At 42.2% G+C, this 24,250-nt stretch overlaps 1 protein-coding gene across 1 annotated transcript in view; it reads right to left on the bottom strand.

The window, feature by feature from the left end:
• LOC139450833 (ATP-binding cassette sub-family C member 4-like) overlaps positions 1–24,166 on the bottom strand; it is a 30,938-nt gene extending 6,772 nt beyond the window's left edge. Inside the window, exons 1-21 of the mRNA XM_071232668.1 lie at positions 23,957–24,166; positions 22,943–23,032; positions 19,680–19,843; positions 18,936–19,061; positions 17,935–18,187; positions 16,897–17,058; positions 16,399–16,452; positions 15,531–15,572; positions 14,828–15,019; positions 14,620–14,714; positions 13,862–13,948; positions 12,276–12,372; positions 11,693–11,764; positions 10,513–10,569; positions 8,891–8,928; positions 7,991–8,274; positions 6,914–6,993; positions 4,848–4,998; positions 3,901–4,131; positions 2,744–3,739; positions 1,195–1,295 (exon numbers count right to left, since the gene is read on the bottom strand). Coding sequence (XP_071088769.1) covers positions 1,195–1,295; positions 2,744–3,739; positions 3,901–4,131; positions 4,848–4,998; positions 6,914–6,993; positions 7,991–8,274; positions 8,891–8,928; positions 10,513–10,569; positions 11,693–11,764; positions 12,276–12,372; positions 13,862–13,948; positions 14,620–14,714; positions 14,828–15,019; positions 15,531–15,572; positions 16,399–16,452; positions 16,897–17,058; positions 17,935–18,187; positions 18,936–19,061; positions 19,680–19,843; positions 22,943–23,032; positions 23,957–24,166 — 3,582 coding nt within the window. The remainder of the gene's footprint in view (positions 1–1,194; positions 1,296–2,743; positions 3,740–3,900; positions 4,132–4,847; positions 4,999–6,913; positions 6,994–7,990; positions 8,275–8,890; positions 8,929–10,512; positions 10,570–11,692; positions 11,765–12,275; positions 12,373–13,861; positions 13,949–14,619; positions 14,715–14,827; positions 15,020–15,530; positions 15,573–16,398; positions 16,453–16,896; positions 17,059–17,934; positions 18,188–18,935; positions 19,062–19,679; positions 19,844–22,942; positions 23,033–23,956) is intronic.
• Positions 24,167–24,250: the final 84 nt, after the last annotated feature.

Below are 24,250 nucleotides of genomic sequence, written 5' to 3'. Positions count from 1 at the left end.
AATGTCAGAAGATAATATATACCCCAGGAACTAGGAAGGTGACGTTAAAGTACAGGAGTTAGAATAGCATTGGGCATTAAAATAGTTCTCTGTGAACCACACCGGATGGGCTCCACAAGGCGATCTTAGCTTTGTTTGTTTTTTATGTTTGTTGTTTAACGCCGCACTCCGCAATATTCAAGATATATGACGGCGGTTTGTAAATAATTGAGTCAGGACCAGACAATCCAGTGATTGATATTATAAGTATCGTTCCAGGCAATTGGGATACGATGACATGATTCAACCAAGTCAGCGAGCCTGACCACCCGATCCCGTTAGTCCCTTCTTCCGACAACCATAGTCGACTCTTACGACAAGCATGGGTTGCTGAAGACCTATTCTACCCTGGTTCTTCATGGGTCCGATCTTTGCGATACGATTATCGCAAGTCAATGCTGCAGCATACCAGTTACAATCGTCTTGGGACTACTATTACTTTGTGGGACGGCCCAGATCCAGTATGTATTCTATATCTGCTCATAAATCTCACACCGGGTGATTTATCAATGGGTTAGCATTCATAATATCTGGTATGCGTTCATGGGCGACTGTTGTTTCACGCAAATGTCAGCAATATTGCAGCCGAAGCCCTGTACATAATCGAGTCTGGATCAGACAAAGCACTGATTGTAAGCATGAGCAAATATCAAAGCCATCGGGTAGGGTGACACGCAGCGGGCCCAAGTACAGATCAGACCACCCGTTCCCCTAGTAGTCAACAATTATGACAAGCATCGGGGCGATCGGGTAGCCTAGTGGTTAAAGCGTTCGCTCGTCACGCCGAAAACCCGGGTTTGATTCCCGACATGGGTACAATGTGTGAAGCCCATTGTTGGTGTCCCCCGCCGTGATATTGCTGGAATATTGCTTAATGCGGCGTAAACTAAAACTCACTCACTCACTCACTCACTATGACAAGCATGTGGTTCAGGGCACAGTTCCACAAAGCGATCGTAGCACAACTTTGCACTTACTGTGGGGACTTACCGTTAACCAATATAACCATAAGATGAATAAAAAAACAAGATTTGAAAAACAATCAACAGATAACGGACCAGTTAAGATGCGAATGAAATACAGGTAAACAGTTTTGTTCAGTTGTCAATTATACAATTTTCAAAATCATCTAGAAAATAGGGTTGTGTGACTTACAATATTTTCAATTTCAGCTGATGTTCTCATGAAGTATTCAAATGGTTCTGGAATCGCAGCACAGTAGGACAAGGACAGGGCTAGCAGCACCCGAGGTATATCTGCAACAAACCGCTTACTAGTGTACAGCATGACAAATGTACATATATTAACAATTACATTAACTTACATTTTACGGCAGGGAATTGTCAGGCCATCGTACATTTTCAAAGGACAAAATGTGAAAGATCGCTAAACAACCCTAACAATACTCAAATTGACATCGCTCAATATCGTGCATCATTATTATTTCTTAATAATTAACAAGATAATACATGTAGATTCAATCAAAATTGTTGAAACGTTTTCATGGGCAAGCAAATCTATTCAACAAACCTATTTTCGATCACTCGCAACTCGGGCGCCATATGTCATTGTTTCACTATGACCACCAGAAAACATACATCCTCGTATCAGCTCGTATATCGCACTTGGCTGCCTAACTTAGTTTCAATCAGAGGGGGTTCATTGTGATTTAATAGCCTCTAAATGACCAATCGGAATCGAGTAATTTCCAAATTCATGGTAGAATAAACAATATTATTTGTGTTTATACACTGATTCGTCTGTAAATGATGTAAAAATTAATCTGAATCTGACCATACCATACCTGATACTAACACTCCAAATATTACAGGACCAATACGAGTTAATAACAAGTTAAATTACATTAAGTCGTTTCAAGGTACGAGGAGAGATGTACTGACATTGACACACTTTTGCCAACTACATGTATGTTTCAGGTTTTTTTTCTCAGTTTTGTAGAAGTCCTCTTGATTGTCCTAAAGGTTACCCAAAGCTGCTATGACGTCATCGTTCGAGTCATATTTGGTTCAAACTAGAGATTTCTTCGCGTTAAGGAACAGATGGAAGTCTGACGGTGTCAGATCGGGATCATAAGGTGAGTGCTGATAGAGTTCCAAGCCACACTGGCAGCGGCTGATGTGTGCACTGACCCAATGTCCTGAAGGAAGAGCACACCTTCTCTCAGCTCCCCCGGTCCCTCGCTAGTCTTGGTCAAGTCATCCTGTGATTGCCTCAAAAGTCAGCAAAATATATGATTCCGTTTATTGTCTGGCCCTTTGGAAGATAGTCCGCCATGAAGACCCTCGACATCCCAGGTGATAGGACCGTCTTTGCCGACTTTGGTGTTGATGATGTGAAATGATTCCACTGTTTCAACTGTTGTTTGGGCGTTCCTGGACGTTCCTCGCGTGTGTCCATTTTCCAACGGTCACAAACACCTGCTGACTCCGGTTTACGTGGATGTATATGTATGTCATCATGTGATGTCCACACACAGTATTTTACAATTACGTTTATCCTTCTTTGTGAGGCTCAGAAATTTATCAGTCAACCTTCGTATATATGGAGCTTTATAATTCGCGATTACGAGCATATAGTTTCAATGAATCTTAAGAGACCGACCATTTGATATTATGGTCGAAAGGGGTGGGGGCTGAATCCTTGCCCGTGATGATGTAGAGAGCAAGAGAGAAGCAAGACTTACTGCTTCCTAGCGCGATGCACACAGCGATGACTATGATGATGTAGAGAGCCAGAGAGAAGCAAGACTTACTGTTTCCTAGCGCGATGCACACAGCGATGACTATGATGATGTAGAGAGCAAGAGAGTAGCAAGACTTACTGTTTCCTAGCGCAATGCACACAGCGATGACTATGATGATGTAGAGAGCAAGAGAGAAGCAGGACTTACTGTTTCCTAGCGCGATGCACACAGCGATGACTATGATGATGTAGAGAGCAAGAGAGTAGCAAGACTTACTGTTTCCTAGCGCGATGCACACAGCGATGACTATGATGATGTAGAGAGCAAGAGAGAAGCAAGACTTACTGTTTCCTAGCGCGATGCACACAGCGATGACTATGATGATGTAGAGAGCAAGAGCGTAGCAAGACTTACTGTTTCCTAGCGCGATGCACACAGCGATGACTATGGTGATGTAGAGAGCAAGAGAGAAGCAAGACTTACTGTTTCCTAGCGCGATGCACACAGCGATGACTATGATGATGTAGAGAGCAAGAGAGTAGCAAGACTTACTGTTTCCTAGCGCGATGCACACAGCGATGACTATGATGATGTAGAGAGCCAGAGAGAAGCAAGACTTACTGTTTCCTAGCGCAATGCACACAGCGATGACTATGATGGTGTAGAGAGCCAGAGAGAAGCAGGACTTACTGTTTCCTAGCGCGATGCACACAGCGATGACTATGATGATGTAGAGAGCCAGAGAGAAGCAAGACTTACTGTTTCCTAGCGCGATGCACACAGCGATGACTATGATGATGTAGAGAGCCAGAGAGAAGCAAGACTTACTGTTTCCTAGCGCGATGCACACAGCGATGACTATGATGATGTAGAGAGCCAGAGAGAAGCAGGACTTACTGTTTCCTAGCGCGATGCACACAGCGATGACTATGATGATGTAGAGAGCAAGACAGAAGCAAGACTTACTGTTTCCTAGCGCGATGCACACAGCGATGACTATGATGATGTAGAGAGCCAGAGAGAAGCAAGACTTACTGTTTCCTAGCGCGATGCACACAGCGATGACTATGACGTTGTAGAGAGAAGCAAGACTTACTGTTTCCTAGCGCGATGCACACAGCGATGACTATGACGTTGTAGAGAGAAGCAAGACTTACTGTTTCCTAGCGCGATGCACACAGCGATGACTATGATGGTGTAGAGAGCCAGAGAGAAGCTCGACCGCATGCTGAACCAGCGGTAAGCAGAGATGTAGAGGAACCAGGCACTGGTGTGAGTGTTCTGGAAGGCGGCGAAGGCGGTGTACACCTGCTCTTGTTTCCCCATGGCTCGGATTGTTTGGAGGCCATTAATTGTGTCGGACACGTGGGAGAAGACGGGACTCTGGGCTGTAAGTATTGATGATTGTTCGTTGTTTGTTGTTTAACGCCACACTCAGCAATATTCCAGCTATATGACGGCGGTCTGTAAATAACCGAGTCTGGACCAGACAATCCAGTGATTAATATCATGAGCATTGACACACGCAACTGGGATCGATGACATGCATCAACCAAGTCAGCGAGCCTGGCCACCCGATCCCGAAAGTCGCCTCTTACGACAAGCATAGTCGACTTTTACGGCAAACATGGGTTGCTGAAGACCTATAATTCTACCCCGGATCTTCACGGGTCCATAACATATAGCATATCATCGATATTGTTGTGGAAGACTGAGATAGTGCTTACTGTTGAAACGGTATTCAGCAAAACAATGTTCCGACAACCTGTAAATATTCGAGTCCGGATCAGATAAACCAGTGGTTGATAAAATGAGTAATGTCTAACGCCGTCGGTTATGACTAACTGACTGACTGAGTATGGTTTTACGCCGCTTTTAGCAATATTCCAGCAATATCACGGCGGGGGACACCAGAAATGGGCTTCACACATTGTACCCATGTCGGGAATCAAACCCGGGTCATCGGCGTGACGAGCGAACGCTTTAACCACTAGGCTACCCGTCGGGGTATGATGACATATCTCCCATAACGACAACCATAGGATACTTGGGACAATAAACTCACTGGCAGAAGGAACTGGTGACTATACAGACGCCAACTTACCCATTCCTTCAAGTCTTCGAATATCTCGTGTTGTCTGCACGGCGTAATATCGTATGCACACCAGGAACACTAGCAATGGTGCAATTGGTATCAACAACCAAGGGGAGACAATCAAAGTAATACCGAGCAACACTAATAACTGAAAGAATTGCTGCAAAAAGGAAACGAAACATACTTTAGATATTTTGTAGACTTCACCAAGAAGGTTTTACTTTTATTAGTTTCCAGTTTATATTTGTTGATGACATGGAAACGGTTTTCTGTTTTAGTAAATGGTGACTATATATGCTTCACGGCCGGTTGACTAGGTTTAGACGCGTATATGTAATTAATGTTTCGTTTGTAACTTATATATTATCTCGATGTAACTGGAACAACGATAACTGCCAGATTGATGTACTTCATAAAATCATTGTGGGTTGGGGATTACTTGAATCACACTTGCCATTAAACATTACCTTACTGTATAGATTATTTATATTATATATACCGCATTTCCTCTATTAGCCGCTCGCATGTCTATTAATTTCGCGCAAGCCTTTGGTCCGACGTATATTCTTTTTAATTCTGGCACAGTGACAATTCACTACCCTACCCTGTTAATGTGACAGAATAATTAATTTCTTCAAGTGATGGTCCTAGACCCCATTAGAGACCTGGCATCCAATAGGAGCCCGGTGTAGCAGGATTAAATCAATCCCCGTAAATTTCACTCATCATGGAACTGACACACTCTACAGTGAAACATTCCCTTCCTTATATATCAATACCCCTTAGGATCAAATCACTCCCCTCCCCCAGCCCGGAAAGAATGCAAAATCATGTTTTTAATTGAAATAGTTTAACTCAAAATGAGGTACACAATGCAAAAGAAATTATCAACAGGGGTAATACTACTGTATCGTGTGTGTTTGTTGGTGTGAGTGGTATTCATATGTTGACGAATTATGTTTCCCTCATGGAAATACAATGTTTTAAGTTCTAATTTTTAAACTCACCACGAATAATTGTTGCAATTCCCAGAGTAAAAGAAAATCATTATGGTAGGGTTCCGAGAAGTCGAATGTGTCACATCCCGTAGTGCTACCCACACACATGCTGTTCTGGGATGAGCAGATATATTTGTCCTAAGAACTTTTGTATTTGTTGAATACGGTTGTGTTTATTTTGTGTATTTTATAGTTGTTATACTGACATGCTGGGACATAAATGAAAAGTCTACCAATTTATTCGTTTAATGCTATACTTGGGCTGATATTCTTCTAGCATATGGGTAAAGCAAGGGATAAATAATTCAATCATTACTAATTGCATAAATAGCATCATGACGCATGTGAGTATATGACTTATGGAATGTGTACTTGCATATGGATTAAATACAATATTTAATAACCTGTATTGATCCTTGTAGTATATTGTTACTTATCTTACAATTGTTTACTGCAATCAGCAGTGGTGCTAACTTAATTTCGATAGCAATGAATAATATATACATAAGATTATACCAGCAAAAGTATGTGGAAGGGTAAGTGGGTTGGGGAGGGGGGTATATCAAATATTAGATACGTTGGGAGAGTTGGAAAATCAGTGGAGTAGTGGCCATTGATGGGAAGGGTCGGAGGTATACCACGCCATAGATAAAATGTATAGGTATATGGATAAGGTAACTAGCCATAGGTTCTATAAAGTGTGAATTTTCTCAAGGAATTTTCGTATTTACCTTTTATTGATGAATATCTTTCAATGCTCATTTAGCGTGCATGGTGTCTTGTATTAAATATTGACTTTTTATGACTCTATATGAAGTATTAAAACTGTATATATAGCCAATTTAAAGGTTCATCCTGCAATGGGGAAGTGTTATGATCGTAAGGGGAGTGATTTCATCCTACGATAAGATCACTCAAGATTGATTTCATCCTGGAGAGTAGGCTTATCTTCTCACACCGGCTTCTATTGTGGAGACAGAGAGTATGACCCGGCGTCTAATAGAGGAAAAACGGTATATATACTGGTATATGTATAATGTGTTGTAGAACAGTATTCAAAAGACGTTAAAGTCCAACCTCTACTATCGTTGAGAAATGGGGTCCATATGAAGTATCTATTAAACCGATATCTCGAGCAAATCTGTTGAGAATGCGACCTGGAAAGAGAAAATACATTACCATAATATTCGCTATCCCTATATTGTATTCAGTGACTAGTTGTTTGTAATTAGTGGTTCTGTCATAATTTCAGTGCTCCCAGTCGTTAAGTCTCATAAAGAATCCCTAAATGCATCTATATTTGTATCTTAATTATCCCAAATGAACTGATCTATGCAGAAACACATGACGTCAGCACTTTACGGTTGATGTCCACAAGTCTATTGACTTGTTTGGAAGACAAGGCGCATGTTTTGGTTTGGTTTGTTTGTTGCCTGGGCTGTAAGTATTGATGATTGTTCGTTGTTGGTTTTTAACGCCATACTCATCAATATTCCAGCTGTATGACGGCGGTCTGTAAATAATCGGGTCTGGACCAGACAATCCGGTGATTGATATCATGAGCATCGATCCACTCATTTGAGATAGGTGACATGTATAAACCAAGTCAGCGAGCCTGACCACCCGATCCCGTTAGTCGCCTCTTACGACAAGCATAGTTGCCTTTTACTGGAGTCAGAGCAGTATGTACTGGAAATGTTTCAGTGTCATTTCCAGATTGTCTTGCAATATCATAAAGATATCTTACTAGTCAATCGCGACCTTGGATTAGGAGAATATATCTCTACATATCTAACTGACCTTATCAAACTGGCTACTGGTGTTCGATGACGTGGAACCGGTCGAACATTGTGAACGCAATTAAATAGTATTACGCAAATAGAAAAAGTTTTTCACGGGTAAAGACATTTTGACATTGAAATGTAATCATGCTATGACAAGACATTTATTTATCTCTTAGTCGGTGTTTCGAAATATGAAATGTACTTGGTTGATCGCAAGGGACTGAGGGGCACACACATACAAACACACACACACAAACACAGAGAGAGAGAGAGAGAGAGAGAGAGAGAGAGAGAGAGAGACACACACACACAGACACACGCACACACATACATACATAAAATAAACTCTAATCTCAGTCATATAACTCACCCATAGGATTTTCATCAAAGAATCTAGTTCTAGATCCAAGAATAAATCGGAACATCTTATTATGCAGGTTCTGCGACGCCAGCACCGTCATTTGGAACACGAGAATGCCATATACGAGCATGACAAACACATACGCAACCACGGACAGTATATACTTCTTCACCTCCGGCTCCATGGTATTCCAGTGACGTATAGCCAGGGAATTAGTCAGGTTTACGGAGTATATACTTGAGGAACCATTCGAGGACATGTTGGCATCAACCATATAGTATGAATCCTCAGACCTGAAAGATTTAATGACGTGAGTTTGACACGTAAACACGAAAGGTAAACACATGAGAATTAGCTATACACATTTATATTCAAAGGTAAACGTATAGATAGTTAAAGGTATACATACATATGGTTAAAGGTAAACATTTAGATAGTTAAAGGTAAATATACATATGGTTAAAGGTAAACATTTAGATAGTTAAGTAGAGCAGAGAAGCCTGTTATGTACACAAGGGTAGTGATGACAATCATCGGTGAAGTCAGTGACATAAACAAAGGATGAAGCCAGTGATATAAACAACGGGAAGGTAATATACGTATACAGTGTATACAGTACATATAGTTGAAGGTAAACATATGGTTAAAGGTAAACATTCAGATAGTTAAAGGTCAACAAATGGTTAAAGGTAAATATATACAAAGTTGAAGGTAAACATATACAAAGTTGAAGGTAAACATACAAATAGTCAGGATAAACATAGGTAATTGAAGGTAAACATATTGATAGTTAAAGGTAAACATATAGGTTGTTAGTACACACAGAAACACAAGTGAATATATTAGATGTGACGTATGTCAACAATTGTTGCTTTTGAAGAAGACCTTTTGACATTAATTTAAACTTACCACTGTGCTAACATCCAGTCACTGAAGGCATACATACTCTGAAAGCATATTTTAATACTAGTATCATACACATTTGTATTATAACATGAAAATGAGTAAACAAAGCCAATAATAATCCTTTTCAACCTCAAAAGAAGATGAAAAGGGATTACAAACCAATAATACCCCCTGTTGAATGATACACCCAGTTCACGCCGAACATGGTGTAACATGCGTTCAACAATATGCCACGGCGCGACAGCTTAATGCTCAAGAAAAGCATGACATGATGCAAGTCGAAGCAGGGGTATGGTGCTGACAAACCTAGACACATAATTTGGGCGAACAATCAGAGGTTTCTGGCGTTCCCAAGGGGCGCAACTCTGCACGGCGAATCGCGGCGCCTCAGACGACTGGGCCACACGTGCCCTGGCTGAAACATGCGATCCGGATGTCACGGGAGGCGCAGGCGTCACACACAATTTGCTGCGCAGAGTTGCGTTCCCAAGTCGTGTCAGAAACCTTTCCTCGTGGTTTCGAGTCCCAGGTTCACCCTTATGTTTCTGGTTTGTCAGCGCCATACCGTACTATTTGTTTTCACCAAAGTGCCAAACTCTCTAAGATCTGCAACACCTTAGGCTTCACATCAAGTTGGAACACCGTGATATAACTGAAATACAATTCAAAGCGGTATTAAAACAACTCCAGAGAATACAACAATGGTCGGTCCCTTAAAAAGTTCAACTGTGCTAAAAATATGCCAAGACTATTCCTTTATCCGACTGGAATATTGCAGAGTGCGACGTTTAACAACAATCAAATAAAAAAAATTGACCGACTTGGGAACGAGCAGCGAACACATTACCTTGACAAATATGAGTTCAAATCCCAAGCAGAAGCCAGGAGGTAATACATTTTATTTACCCCACTAATTTAAGAATATTTCGTCAGGGTTGGCAGTAAAGTATCGAATCAAGTGGATGTGTCGAAAACATAAAACCTCAACGCCAGAGAATAGATTATCCGTCGAAACAGATTCCATTGGTCGTAAAAGGCAAAATAGCCGTGGAAGTGATTTGAAAAGATCAAGAAAAGTCCTGACACCAGGTTTCCTGTCCTACCGGTAGCACCCGCCACCGAAACACTGTCCATACCAGCAGGTTATTTTCTGGGCTCGATCGTATCGCCACCAGTAGCTATTACCAGTTATATCCTTTGTATATCCCTCCTATTGACCAATCAGATTATACCTTTCATATCACTTGCATTTGCTTCAAGCAAAATGGCGGCGCCCAGTGGAGACGATCTAATCGATAATCGAGATCTATATTGCAATAAAACGGGTCTTATCTCGCAAAGTGCATCAAATCACGTGAGCATATTGATAAATAACATGAACAGATTTGGAAAATATATGTTGGCGCAGAGTGGGTGGTACACATGCTTTGCAAATCATGCAGTCGATCGAAATCTGCACGGCAGTTGACGAACCGGATGTCGATTTTCTTACGCGATTTTGACTGGACTATGCATAGACTCGTTAGTCCAGCCAAGATATAACTCCTTCTAGCCTAGTTCGGCAAGGGTGGAAACTGGACTTTTACAGTGAGTTTACCCCCTTGCCTCGGGAAGATGTTACTTACCTGGTAGGTGGCACAGAGCAGAGTAATGAGGGGCAGAAGGATGACACCGTGTCCAGCCTTGAAGTATTGAAGGTAAAGGTGGAGACCAATAGACCCTGTGCCTCTCTGTTCCTCTTCCAGTTCTTCCGCTGTATCGGATAACTGTAAAGTATAATATGCAATATGTGGCCTTACTACGTAGTGGACCGCCTCCGTGGTCTAGTGGTAGAGCGTCCGCCCGGAGAGCGGAAGGTCCAGGGTTCGATCCCCGGCCGCATCGAAAGACGTTAAAAGATGGTACTTGTTGTTACCTCTCTGGCGCTCGGCATTAAGGGGCTAAAACAGGGACTGGTCTGCTCGGAGTCAGTTTACTGTGTCTGAGTTGGGTGTCATGTTAAACTGCGGCGTGGCGTCCGAGTTGGCTAGCACTATAAATCGGCATCGACGTTAAACCCCATTTCACCTCACCTATTATGATACTGAAAATTTGCTGCTACCACCAAGTTCTGCGCCCGAGGCGGCTCAACTCAAGAGTCACGCACCGAGCTTCTGAAGTGTGTGCAGAGTTTCGTCCATCTGCGTGTCAGACACGCATGGTCGGTCGTTAGAATCCAAGATTCGCCCTGATTTTTTCTCGTGGGTGTCAAGAAATTGATAAGCGTGTGAGACCTGAGGGTTTTCCTCCCACTTCAAGCCGACACTCAGTGATATAACTCCTTATGGTATTTAAGCTCCATATACATTGAAATCCGTACCAATTTGTTTTGTTTCATTAATGTGCAAAATCAAAATGCTTGTTTTAAATGGAATTTGGTTACTTTTGCTTGATTCTTATGAACTTAAACTGTATTTAGCAAAATTAAATAAGTTGTCAAAACAGATTTTAACCCAAATTTTTAAATTCATTTTTACTACGGTTTCTGACGTTCTGGTCATTCATACTTTTGGAGAAAAATCTAGCAGTGGTGACCGAGACCATGGGGCTGTTTCTTTCACACTTGATCCACAGCTGGCGTGGCCAATAGAGGGATGAATGCAGCAATAAAACAAACAACAAAAGCGTTTCATTTAATATTTTAACTGGCCTTATTATGTTGATATTACCATTCCCAATTCATGACAACCCTACCTTAAACTTGATTTTCTCATCCTTGTCGTTACTATAAGGGACATCCGGGTCATTTGGTTCGTCTGTCATTACCGACATGATGACTGAGAGGTCAAGGTCGCGGGATAAGAGTTCATCATAGTTTCCGATGTCCAATATTTGACCCTGAAAATAGTCAACTGAATATCTTTTTAAAAGATAACATCTAAATGTACACAAAGCTGGTATTCAAATGACAACTGTCCCAGAATTGACAATTTTTTGTATTGTTTCTAACTGAAATGTTTAAGAATGTTAACTTCAATAAGTTTTTTGTCCGTTCAAAAACATATTGAAATCAATGCTTAACAGTATATACGTCAACATATATAACTTCACAAACACTTCAGACAACAATACATAGTCAGTGACTTCGTTCATTGCAATAATGCTCCACAAACCCTGCCCATTCTGTTATCAACCAATCAGGTAACGGTATTCCGTTAGTGTGCGTGGCCTATTTCATCGGTGAATTGAGACACAAATCATTACCCTTGATCTCTGACCACCAAACTCGTGTTCGTGGTTTTTATAAGTGATCAAAGTAAATGACTTGCGCCACTTTGCGCTTTCCTCACACATTAAGACGTGACGTGTCATTTAAAAAACAACTTTATTTTAATATAGGTTTTCTCACCTCACTCATCACAACGATCCGGTCAACGAATTTGAGGTACTGCAGCTGATGAGTTACGAGGACGCGTGTTTTACTCTGCAGAACCTCACATATACAACTGGAAAACACAACACAGGAGTGAGTGAGAGAGTTGGGTTTAACGCCGCTTTTAACAGTATTCCAGTTATATTACGGCGTGTCAGCTTAATGTGGGAGGAAAGCCCGAAGTGATGCAGGTCTTAGACGTTTACCAGTTCGGTGAAACCCACGAGCACGAGTATGGTGCTGACAAACCTAGAAACATAATCGGGGCCAACCGGGATTCGAACCCACAATCGATATCATGGGTTCGATGTTAAAACGAATCATACTGTTGTGTGAACCGACGCCCATGAACGCATCACATGTGACGTCATAGATCCATGACTCGAGATACACCATTTGTCTTGTACAGAATCAGAGTGTAAAGTTTGGACATCACGTGCTACAGATAATGATAATAAAAACAATCAGTAGTAACTCTTGATGGATTGTTAGTTTTGTGATTAAGTGGCTCACACAAGAAACATATCTTCTTAAACGTACATGCTTCTCTATGTGTTTCTATGGTTCGCGTTTCTTTTGGCGGTGAGTATATATAGTCCTGTCATTTTTGTCTAACGCCGCACCAAGGGCTATGTCAGCATATCACGGTTTTCAAGTCTGGACCAGACAAACCTGTGATTGACATTTACCAACGTCCTACTCAGTCGGGCTACGACGATACGAATAGGTTCTGGAAAGCCCAGAGGCTGAAATGTGAACATAGAGATTAACTTATATCCATTTCCTTTGACTACTATGACAGTGACCGTTTCACGCCATAGTCTGCAACATTCAAGATATATCACCGCAGCCTGTAAATACTTCAACTAATGGTTGATAGTATGAGCAATGGTATACGCCACAGGTGTACTGTGACATCCAACCGTCCATAGAGGTGAGGTGAGGTGAAATGGGGTTCAACGTCGCATCCAAGATTATTGCAATTATATAGCGTCGTGCATGCACGTGTGTGTGTGGCTGCTTGTATTACCCCGGACTAATACCGATTTTATAGTGCCAGCCCACTGGGTTGCCATTCCGCAGTTTAACACGAATACCCCACTCAGATATAGTAAGCTGACCAGTCCTCGCTTCAGTCCCTTAATGCCGGGCGCCGGGAACGGTAACAACAAGTGCCATCTTTTAACCTCTTTTGGTATGACGCGGCCGGGGATCGAACCGCGGACCTTCCGCTCTCCGGGCAGACGCTCTACCATGAGACCACGGAGTTGGCCTAGTACGTAGTAAGGCCACATCTTACATATTATGCTTTACAGTTATCCGAGGATCGAACACCCCAGCTTCCGCTCACCAGGCGGACGCACTGCAACTGGACCAAGGAGGCATAGTTCATAGACATATAACACTGACCGTAACGCTGCGAACTGCAGTGTGGACTTGGTTTCACATTGTGGCCGTACGATCCCCATTCTAGTCTTTTACAAACATTCCGCACAGACATGAACAAGGCACGTTATCACAACAGCATGGCATTATTAAACGTAAACATATATTTACTATACCTGTGAAATATATGTTTACCCACTTTGGGGTCAACAGCACTGAGCGGGTCGTCGAGAAGGTAGACATCATCGTCTCTATACACAGACCTAAACATACAACAGGTCGGTTTTTGTTCTTTTATATATCAAATAACACCAAAAACGTTTGCAGCTCAGTTGAAGCAAAACGATTAATTGATCAACGTTCCACTTGAATTCATTGCATTCTGTATGGTCTACTGTGATCGATGCTCATGATGTCAGTTACTGGATTGTCTGGTCCAGACTCGATTATTTATGATCGCCGTCATAGAGCTGGAATACTGCTGATTGCGACGTTAAACAACAAACAAACAAACAAACATAAAAATTCTGAGATACTACTGCAACTCTTGAAATTAAAGCAAAGGCGAAATTAATGCGAACAATTGACCTCGCATTCGTCTTAGTATCGAACCTCCCCTTGTCTCCCGCCAGGTAATTACCTCATTGGGCAATGTCTGCATCTGTATCTAGTAAATAGATACTACTACTACTACTACTACTACTACTACTACTACTACTACTACATTGGGCAATGTCTGCATCTGTATCTAGTAAATAGATACTACTACTACTACTACTACTACTACTACTAATAATAATAATAATAATAATAATAATATTAATAATATTAATTCATGTTCCGCCATGAGTTTGGCTTTATGACACTTATATTCCAACAATAAGGCGGGGAAACAATAATTGGGCTTTACATGGTGACGTCATGAGGCAACAACCTTGCTAGTGTTATCCTGGCCTTCTGTCCCCCGCTCAGCAACAGCCCCCTCTCCCCCACGAGGGTCTGGTCTCCATGCGACATCATCGACAGATCCTGTCAATGATATATTTTCTCTATTAGTGTGCATAATGACCTATAGTTTTACTTGTTTAACATTCAGTTCAGAATGGCCAGTGAATTCCTTATTCAATGAAACACACACTTACCCTAGTGAGAGCGCATGCCTGGATCACATTCTCATACCGCTTGGAGTCGAACTCGTCACCAAACACAATGTTATCCCGGACTGTTCCGGAAAACACCCAGGGTTGTTGCGAGAAGTAGCCGACGGAACCACGGATGCTGATGTGTCCGTGCGAGGAGGGCAGATCCCCCATCAGCGCTGCCAGCAAGGATGTCTGGACACAATGTGGTGAGTATGTGTTAGAATTAGAATATTCAATAATACAATCACCTAAATCGAATCATGATATGTCGGGCTTCTTCAGAAAACGTAAATCCTCAATAAAACCATTTATTGATATTTTGAAACATACAGGACCATTAAAGTCACTACGAAGCAGCATTCTGTTGAAAAATTGACTTATCTATCAGTGAATGGTGATTTAAGATTGCTAAAACATTAGTCGTTATTTTATGTATTATCATATCTGAAGACGATCTTAGAACTAACAAGAGGTCGAGGGCTGATCGCTGTTACCTGGATAAGTTGTAAGATTCACATATAAGTACAAAAATAATTAATATCTTTGTAAATTGTTCCGTCTTTTGTTGGCGAAAGTGTAGCCGTTGTACATGTTAGTCACTAAACAGTGAAGTACGTGCAAAGAATGACTTGGGTAGATTTTCGGAATGATTCTGAATTACGACAGAATATTGGTTTTACAATGAAATGGATGAGCCACCTACCTTCCCCGCGCCTACCGTTCCCACGACTGCAACTAACTCTCCCTGGTGAGAGAAATACATTTGCCCTACTAATGATACTGAGATTAATTAAAATATATTAATGTGAACGATTTCTATCATTATCACAAAATCGCCTTTATGCTGTATACTTATTTCCAGCACTGATGATATTTGATGTTCAGCTGAACAATCTGACCGCCTCTGGTTTCAATTTGCAAACCAGTTTTGTTTGTTTTTTCTGGGTTTTTTAACGCCACACTCAGCAATATTCCAGCTATATGACGGTGATCTGTAAATCATCGAAGTCCTCAGCAACCCATGCTTGCAATTGTCGTAAAAGGCGACAATGCTTTTCGTAAGAGGCGACTAACGGGATCGGGTGGTCATGCTCGCTGACATGGTTGATGCATGTCATCGTATCCCAGTTGCGTGGATCGATTCTCACGATGCCAATCGCTGGATTGTCTGGTCTAGACTCGATTATTTACAAACCGCCATCATATATAGATTGAATTGAGCACGTCGTTAAACAACAAACAATAGAAGCTTGTGCGCGACTCTTGAGTGGAGCCGCCTCGGGCGCAGAATTTGGTGGTAGCAGCAAATTTTCAATATCATAATAGGTGAGGTGAAATGGGAAGATTATTGCACTGACATAGCGACGTGCATATAGTTGCGTGTGTGTGTGGCTGCTTGTACTAGTCCAGACTAATTTTAAAGTGCAGTACCATCGTTTATAAGGTCTTTTGGTGTGACGCGGCATTGGAGAATAATGTTATTGTCGCTCTCCGGGCGGACGCTCTACCATCAGACCACGGAGGCGGTCCCCAATACCCTAATAACTCATATAGATTCCTATTGCTCTTACCTTTTGAATTGTCAGAGTTATATCCTTCAGGGAGAAAGAGGCACCTGCGTCTATCTTGAAGAACAATGTTGTTGCCGTTAGCCATACCAGTAGACAGAAGGTTGTGATGGTATGGTGATTATATGTAGTGATAATATTGACAATGATGATGACGATAAACGTAATGAGAGTATAATTATCACGTCAGGTTGAATTTCCCTCAACATTTAAAGGGATAATGCTATCATTTATTTTGCACGATAGAAAGCATTAATATTAGAAATCCCCATAAAAAGTATATCAATGGAATTGGTTATATACCAGGCTACCCCACCGCCCCTGGTGATGAGAGAAACTGGGATTTGAACCCATGATCAGCGGATCCTTGCATGTCAAGGGGAGGCAACTGTACAATAAATTGCGGAACCTTGGACTCCTGGGATATAAATGCCCAGCTGTTATTTTGAAATGATTGTCCGAGACGAATGATGAAAGTAAGCAGGTAAGTCGCTGTCTTACCTCTGTGTCCAGCAGTAACTTCCCTTCTTCGGGCGCTTCATTTGTATAATCCCAGCATGCTGACATGTTGGTTGTCTTGACTGACCAGCCGCCATCATCGTCTGATTCTGGTGTCATGTGGTTCGACGATGGGGAACGTTCTATCCCGATTGAAAGGAAGTTCTGAGGGAAGAACAACGTAACATAACATATACGCCAGGCAGTTTGTAGTGTATAACTATTGATATCGAAATATAATGATTGGGTTCATTCACGCAAGGCCGACAATCGGTGAACAGTAGAGAATTAATACTGAATGTCGACCTGGCATGAAAGTTAGGTGCGTGAAGACACCGATGTCTGTAACAGTAAACTGAGGTACTTTAACAATAAAGCAGTGATGTATGTATGATCTGCGCGTGGTACTCCTCAAACAGGACCCTGAAGATCCGGGTTATCATTGCTCTTCGGCAACCCATCCTTGTCGTAAGAGGCGACTAACGGGATCGGATGGTCAGGCTCGCTGACTTGCTTGATGCATGTCATCGTATCCCAATTGCGTGGATCGATGTACATAATATGAATTATAGGATTGTCTGGTCCAGACTTGATTATTTACAGACCGCCGTCATTTAGCTGGAATATTGCTGAGTGCGGCGTTAAACAACAAACAAAAATAAAAATCCTCAAACAGGAGTCATGGCAGATTAACAATAGTCATGAAGGAAACGACTGTTCTTTAACTCTTTTTGTAACATAGTTTAAGAGCAGAAGGGATTAATAAAGCGTTCGCGAAAAGATTTTTTTTTACCTAAATTTTCATTTTGGCCACCGACCATCTGGTTTTGGAAAATAATCGAGTGACAAGTAACAATAAGGTCTAAAGTAAAGAATTACAGTGAACTACGTGAATTACGAACAAACGGATATGACGAACTTATTTTTTTTGTCCCGGCAACTGCTGTATCTATGCTGTACATATGCTTATAACGAACGACGGTTATAACGAACTCAAATTAGTGGCCCCTTTGAGTTCGTTATAACCGTAGTTTACTGTACCTTGATTCGTTTGAGCGAAGATACAAGTTCTGTGAGTGATTCCACAGCAGCGTAGAAGAAATAAAACACGGAGAGGTTCATGACTTGCAGTAAGCCATTTACAATGAATACGTTGCGTAGAGATATCGGGGGATACCCACACAGCCAATGACCAACGAATATGGCGAGAGCCATCATACGAGAGGCTGCCTCGGCCGAGTAGATGCTGACAGAGCGGAGAACGAAGGACCACTTTAAGACTCGAACTTCTTTGCTGAAATAAGACCAGTCATGTTTAATTGGAATTAGACAGTATGAAGAAATATAACGTGGTTCCTCAATAACATGAAATGATTTTTTTAAGGACAAAAATTAACAGAAACGATAATCTTTCATAAACATGACCTAGACGGCTTAGTTTGTTTGTTGTGTAACGCCGCACTCAGCCATATTCCAGCTATATGACGGCGGTCTGTAAATAATTGAGTCAGGACCAGACAAATTCAACCACACAATTGGGATACGATGACATGCATCAACCAAGTCAGCGAGCCTGACCACCCGATCCCGTTCGCCGCCTCTTACGACAAGCATTGTCGCCTTTTACGGCAAGCATGGGATGCTGAAGACCTATTCTATCTCGGATCGTCACGAGTAAGGTAGAGATGACTGACGGGATGGAGGGGAACACTGATCTCTACAGTATGAACAAGGTCTCGGGGACCGTGATGGTCACTGTGCTGTAGGTATGACTGACGGGATGGAGGGGGACACTGATCTCTACAGTATGAACAAGGTCTCGGGGACCGTGATGGTCACTGTGCTGTAGGTATGACTGACGGGATGGAGGGGAACACTGATCACAACAGAATGAACAAGGTCTCGGGGACCGTGATCGTCACTGTGCTGTAGGTATGACTGACGGGATGGAGGGGGACACTGATCTCTACAGTATGAACAAGGTCTCGGGGACCGTGATCGTCACTGTGCTGGTCTGCAGAGTGGACAGAGTTGTGACTCACTCTCTGAGTGCGTTGATGAGCCAGCTGAATGGCGCCTCCCAGCAGTACATCTTGACGACCCTGATGCCCGCCAGCAGCTCGGTCATCACGTGCACTCGCTTGTCTGACCACTTGCCGACCTGGATCCTTGAAACATGACAACCAAAGCATCATGAATTAGACTGTTTATGAACCTGAATCATGGGATATGGTGCGAAAGACTAGAACAGTTCCTAAAATATGTCTAACTTGATATTATCATCAACTGTCTGCCACAACTGAGTACGTGCCCCGACCATGTTGAGCGTTGGTCATTGTATCAATCACTGGTTTGTCTTGTCCAGAATCGAGTATTTTTGACCATAGCGTTAAACAACAAACAGACAAATGTTGTACTTTCCTTCAGCTTTAAACTGATAAGGTACTGTTTGACTGCTGTACTGATCAAAGCGGCGTGAAACTCACTCACGTAGGACCCGTTAAGATCCGGGGTAGAATAGGTCTTCAGCAACCCATGCTTGCCGTGAGAGACTATGCTTGTCCTAAGAGGCGACTAACGGGATCGGGTGGTCAGGCTCGCTGTCTTGGTTGATGCGTGTCATCGTATCAACATTTGTGGATCGATGCTCATGATATCAATCACTGGATTGTCTTGTCCAGACTCAATTATTTACAGACCACCGTCATATTGCTGAGTGCGGCGTTAAACAACAATCAAACTAACAAGAAAAACATTCACGTAGATTGCTTCTCACACATACGTACCTCAGCTTCCCGTACGCATGTCCAGCTATAGTCTGTGCTAGGAGCAGGACAGCCGCCAGTGCGAAGCCGAACATACAGGACACCCCCACCAGGCGGTACATGCAGTAGGCCGACAAGGTTATGTTCACTGGGCAGATCCACAAATAGTGCACATGGGGCACGCTCTGTTGAAGATAGCATCGAAATGTCGAGCAGGGAATATCTTTTCTTGGTAATTATCTGCCTTCGTGTTTTCAATAACTGACATACATTTGCGGGTATTGCATTGCAAATGCGAAGTAGGTCAGCTACCTCAGTAATACATACACCTGGGGAATGGTGAATTTTTTAATTTTTTTTAAATTTTATTTTATTGTTGTTTAGCGCCGTACTCAGCAATATTCAAGCTATATAACGGCGGTTTGTAAATAATCGAGTCTGGACTAGACAATCCAGTGATTGACATCATGACCATCGATTTACGCAATTGGGATAAGAAACTTGCGCGAGCCTGAGTGGAGCCACCTCGGCGCAGAACTTGGTGGTAGCAGCATAGCAAATTTTTAATGGCATGCGTCAACCAAGTCAGCGAGCCTGACCACCCGATCCCGTTAGTCGCCTCATACGACAAGCATGGTCGCCTTCTTCGGCAAGCATTCTACCCCTGGTCTTTACCGAAGGAGGGCGGGAAGAACATATATATACAACTGAAGGAGGACGGAAAGAACGTATTTATACAACTGAAGGAGGACGGGAAGAACGTATATATATACAACTGAAGGACGGAAAGAACGTATATATACAACTGCAGGTGGACGGGAAGAACGTATATATACAACTGAAGGAGGACGGAAAAAACGTATATATGCAACTGAAGGAGGACGGGAAGAACGTATATATACAACTGAAGGACGGAAAAAACGTATATATACAACTGAAGGAGGACGGGAAGAACGTATATATACAACTGAAGGAGGACGGGAAGAACGTATATATACAACTGAAGGACGGAAAGAACGTATATATGCAACTGAAGGAGGACGGGAAGAACGTATATATACAACTGAAGGAGGACGGGAAAAACGTATATATGCAACTAAAGGAGGAAGGAAAGAACGTATATATGCAACTGAAGGAGGACGGAAAGAACGTATATATGCAACTGAAGGAGGACGGAAAGAACGTATATATGCAACTGAAGGACGGAAAGAACGTATATATGCAACTGAAGGAGGATGGGAAGAACGTATATATACAACTGAAGGAGGACGGGAAGAACGTATATATGCAACTGAAGGAGGATGGGAAGAACGTATGTATACAACTGAAGGAGGACGGGAAGAACGTATATATGCAACTGAAGGAGGATGGGAAGAACGTATATATACAACTGAAGGAGGACGGGAAGAACGTATATATGCAACTGAATGAGGATGGGAAGAACGTATGTATACAACTGAAGGAGGACGGAAAGAACGTATCTATATAACTGAAGGTGTGCGGGAAGAACGTATATATACAACTGAAGGAGGGCGGGAAGAACACTCACAAAGGATTATATTGGATAATCGATTTCAGATTCTGTATTTGATTATTTCACATTGTTAACAAGAAATACATGTGTTGCGTCAGAAAACCGATACAGGATACGACTTTTAAAAATAACTATATTATTTGGAAGTATATAATAAGAGATGCTTAACTTTTTTTCAAGTAGTGTTTTTTTAACATGACGGGGAACAGTAAAGATTTGTACAGTTAAAGTGCTAAAATATTAATCACAGAAACAGAAGCTCTACTAAATTTGATGGGTGGGCACTGGCGTGATAACGTGCCAACTTATTTAAGATACAATGCACTGTTGTGATAAATACAGATACTTACTGACATAAGACGGGTCTCCAAACCATTTAAAACTTTAATCTTACAAATAAGTTTTTCAATGATGAGGAGATATTCAGGCTTTTACGTATGCTTCATTCAATATTTCCCTCAATGTTCACATGTACAGCAGGTTGGTTGGCTGGTTGGCTGGTTGGTTTGTTGGTTTGTTGTTTAACGCGGCACTCAGCAATATTCCAGCTATATGACGGCGGTCTGTAAATAATCGAGTCTGGACCAGACAATCAAGTGATCAATGTCATGAGCATCGATCCACACAATTGGGATACGATGACATGCTTCAACCAAGTCAGCGAGACTGACCATCCGATCCCGTTAGTCGCCTCTTACGACAAGCATAGTCAAATTTTACGGCAAGCATAGGTTGCAGAAGACCTGTTCTAACCCGGATCTTCACGGGTCGTAGAGCAAGTAACTTTGTGCTCCAATAACATTACAAACATTAATTCAATATCAGTACTTATGTAACTTTTTATACTTGTACACATATCGCAAAAAAATGTTTATATGTTTTAAACTTCGTGTGATATAAACGCCGCACAGAGAAATATAACAGCTATAAGACGACAGGCTGTAAATAATAGTCTGGACCAGACAAACCAGTTATTGATATCATAAGCAACGATTCGCGGCCGTCGGGGTTCGATGGCACGCTATTGATCAAGTCACCGAGACTGACCACCCGTTCCTTTAGGCCACCTCTAATGAACGGCATAGGTGTGAAGAAATGGGTTTAACGTCACGTTTAAGATTACTGCACTTATATAGCGACGTGCATGCGGGTGTGTGTGTGGCTGCTTGTACTGGTGCCGGTTTTATAGCGCCATCCCTATGTCCACCTCCGAGACGACCAGTCCTTATTTTATCCCATTAATGCCGACAGCCAGGCAGGGAAACAACAAGTACCATGTTTTACCGTCTTGTGGTATGACGCGGCCAGGCATTGTTTGTTTGTTGTCTAACGCTGCACTCAGCAATATTCCAGCTTTATGCATATAACGGCGGTTTGTAAATAATCGAGTCTGGACCAGACAATCCAGTGATTGATATCATGAGCATCGATCCACGCAATTGGGATACGATGCCAGGCATTGAACCACTGACCTTACGCTCTCTAGGCGGACGCTCTGTCCACTGGTCCACATAAGATGGGACCAATTCTAACCTAGGGTGAGTGAGTGAATATGGTTTTACGCCGCTTTTAGCAATATTCCTTTAATGTCACGGCGGGGACACCAGAAACTGGCTTCACACATTGTACCCATGTCGGGAATCGAACCCGGGTCTTTGGCGTGACGAGCGAACGCTTTTTTAACCACTAGGTTACCCGACCGCCCCTTCTAACCTAGAACCCCCATACAATCAGGACACCGGATACTCACAAGAGTAAACTTTTCAACATCTGTTGAGAGGAGATTTACTATCTTCCCTGTTGTTGTTTGTGAAAAACTTTTACTATTCATATCCAAGATCTGCAAGATGAAAGAAACGGTGACAAATAGACACGAGTGGTGATGATCCGTTGTCAGCAGCAATATATATCAAACAAGTGATTTGTTATGCCACAGTCAGCAATGTTCCAGCTAGATCACGATTGCCTGTAAACATTCGAAACTAGGCCAGAAAAACCAGTGACTGATAGCAGGAGCATCGATCCTCATAAGTAGGCTCTCAAGATCAGCAAGTGAGACAAGGGACCTGTCATGTATACTAACTGGAAATACAACTTTGTGGTACAAACGAGCATTTCAAAATGCGTCATGAATACGACTCTTCGACAAAAGGTGGTTGGTTGGTTGGTTGGTTGTTTAACGCCGCACTCAGCAATATTCCAGCTATATGACGGCGGTCTGTAAATAATCGAGTCTGGACCAGACAATCAAGTGATTGATATCATGAGCATCGATCCACGCAATTGGGATCGATGACATGCATCAACCAAGTCAGCGAGCCTGACCACCCGATCCCCTTAGTCGCCTTTTACGACAAGCAAAGTCACCTTTTACGGCAAGCATGGGTTGCTGATGACCTATTCTACTCCGGACCTTCACGGGTCCAAAAGGTGTTTGTTACAACATTCAAGGCCTCAGTAAAGTTTTCAAAAGGTGTTTGATCAAGGTAACAACATTCAAGGCCTCAGTAAAGTTTTCAAAACGTTTATTGTAGACATACAGAGGACATTCCCAAATTTGACGCATCGGTGACAAAGATTATGCCCCATGCAATTCCCAAAAACTTGCCGTGTTTGTTTTTGTGAAAAATTGACGAGTGCCACCGATGGAGCACGATACGTCCATCTTTTCTAGAACACCTGGTACCATCACTATTTCATAAACACATGCTCGTATTATAGTCGGAGTCGTACCATTTATTTCAAATAAAAACAGATACCCTACCTTTCTATATATGAGACCAGACATGGCCGCCCTCATTCTCATGGCTACCCGAGCCATAATGTAGAAGTAGAATGGGTTACAAAACACCTGCAGCATGGCGGTGACGCTCAGACAGACACCGTATAGGTAGGCCTCGGTATCAGACATTACAGACGATGGAGAAAAGTAGGCGATCAGCTGCCCAATTAAGAATGGCTGGAGCATCTTCATACATTCCTGGAAAAATAATCTTGTATAACTAGACAGTGGTCCTTGTCTTCTAAATGTAAAACATGTCTGATATCTGCGCTCACT

This window comes from Haliotis cracherodii, unplaced genomic scaffold (genome assembly GCF_022045235.1).
Source record: "Haliotis cracherodii isolate W230 unplaced genomic scaffold, xgHalCrac1.p SCAF_8, whole genome shotgun sequence".
Classification (NCBI taxonomy): domain Eukaryota; kingdom Metazoa; phylum Mollusca; class Gastropoda; order Lepetellida; family Haliotidae; genus Haliotis; species Haliotis cracherodii.
Note: the sequence above shows the minus strand (reverse complement) of the source record. Positions and strands in the feature narration are given on the sequence as shown.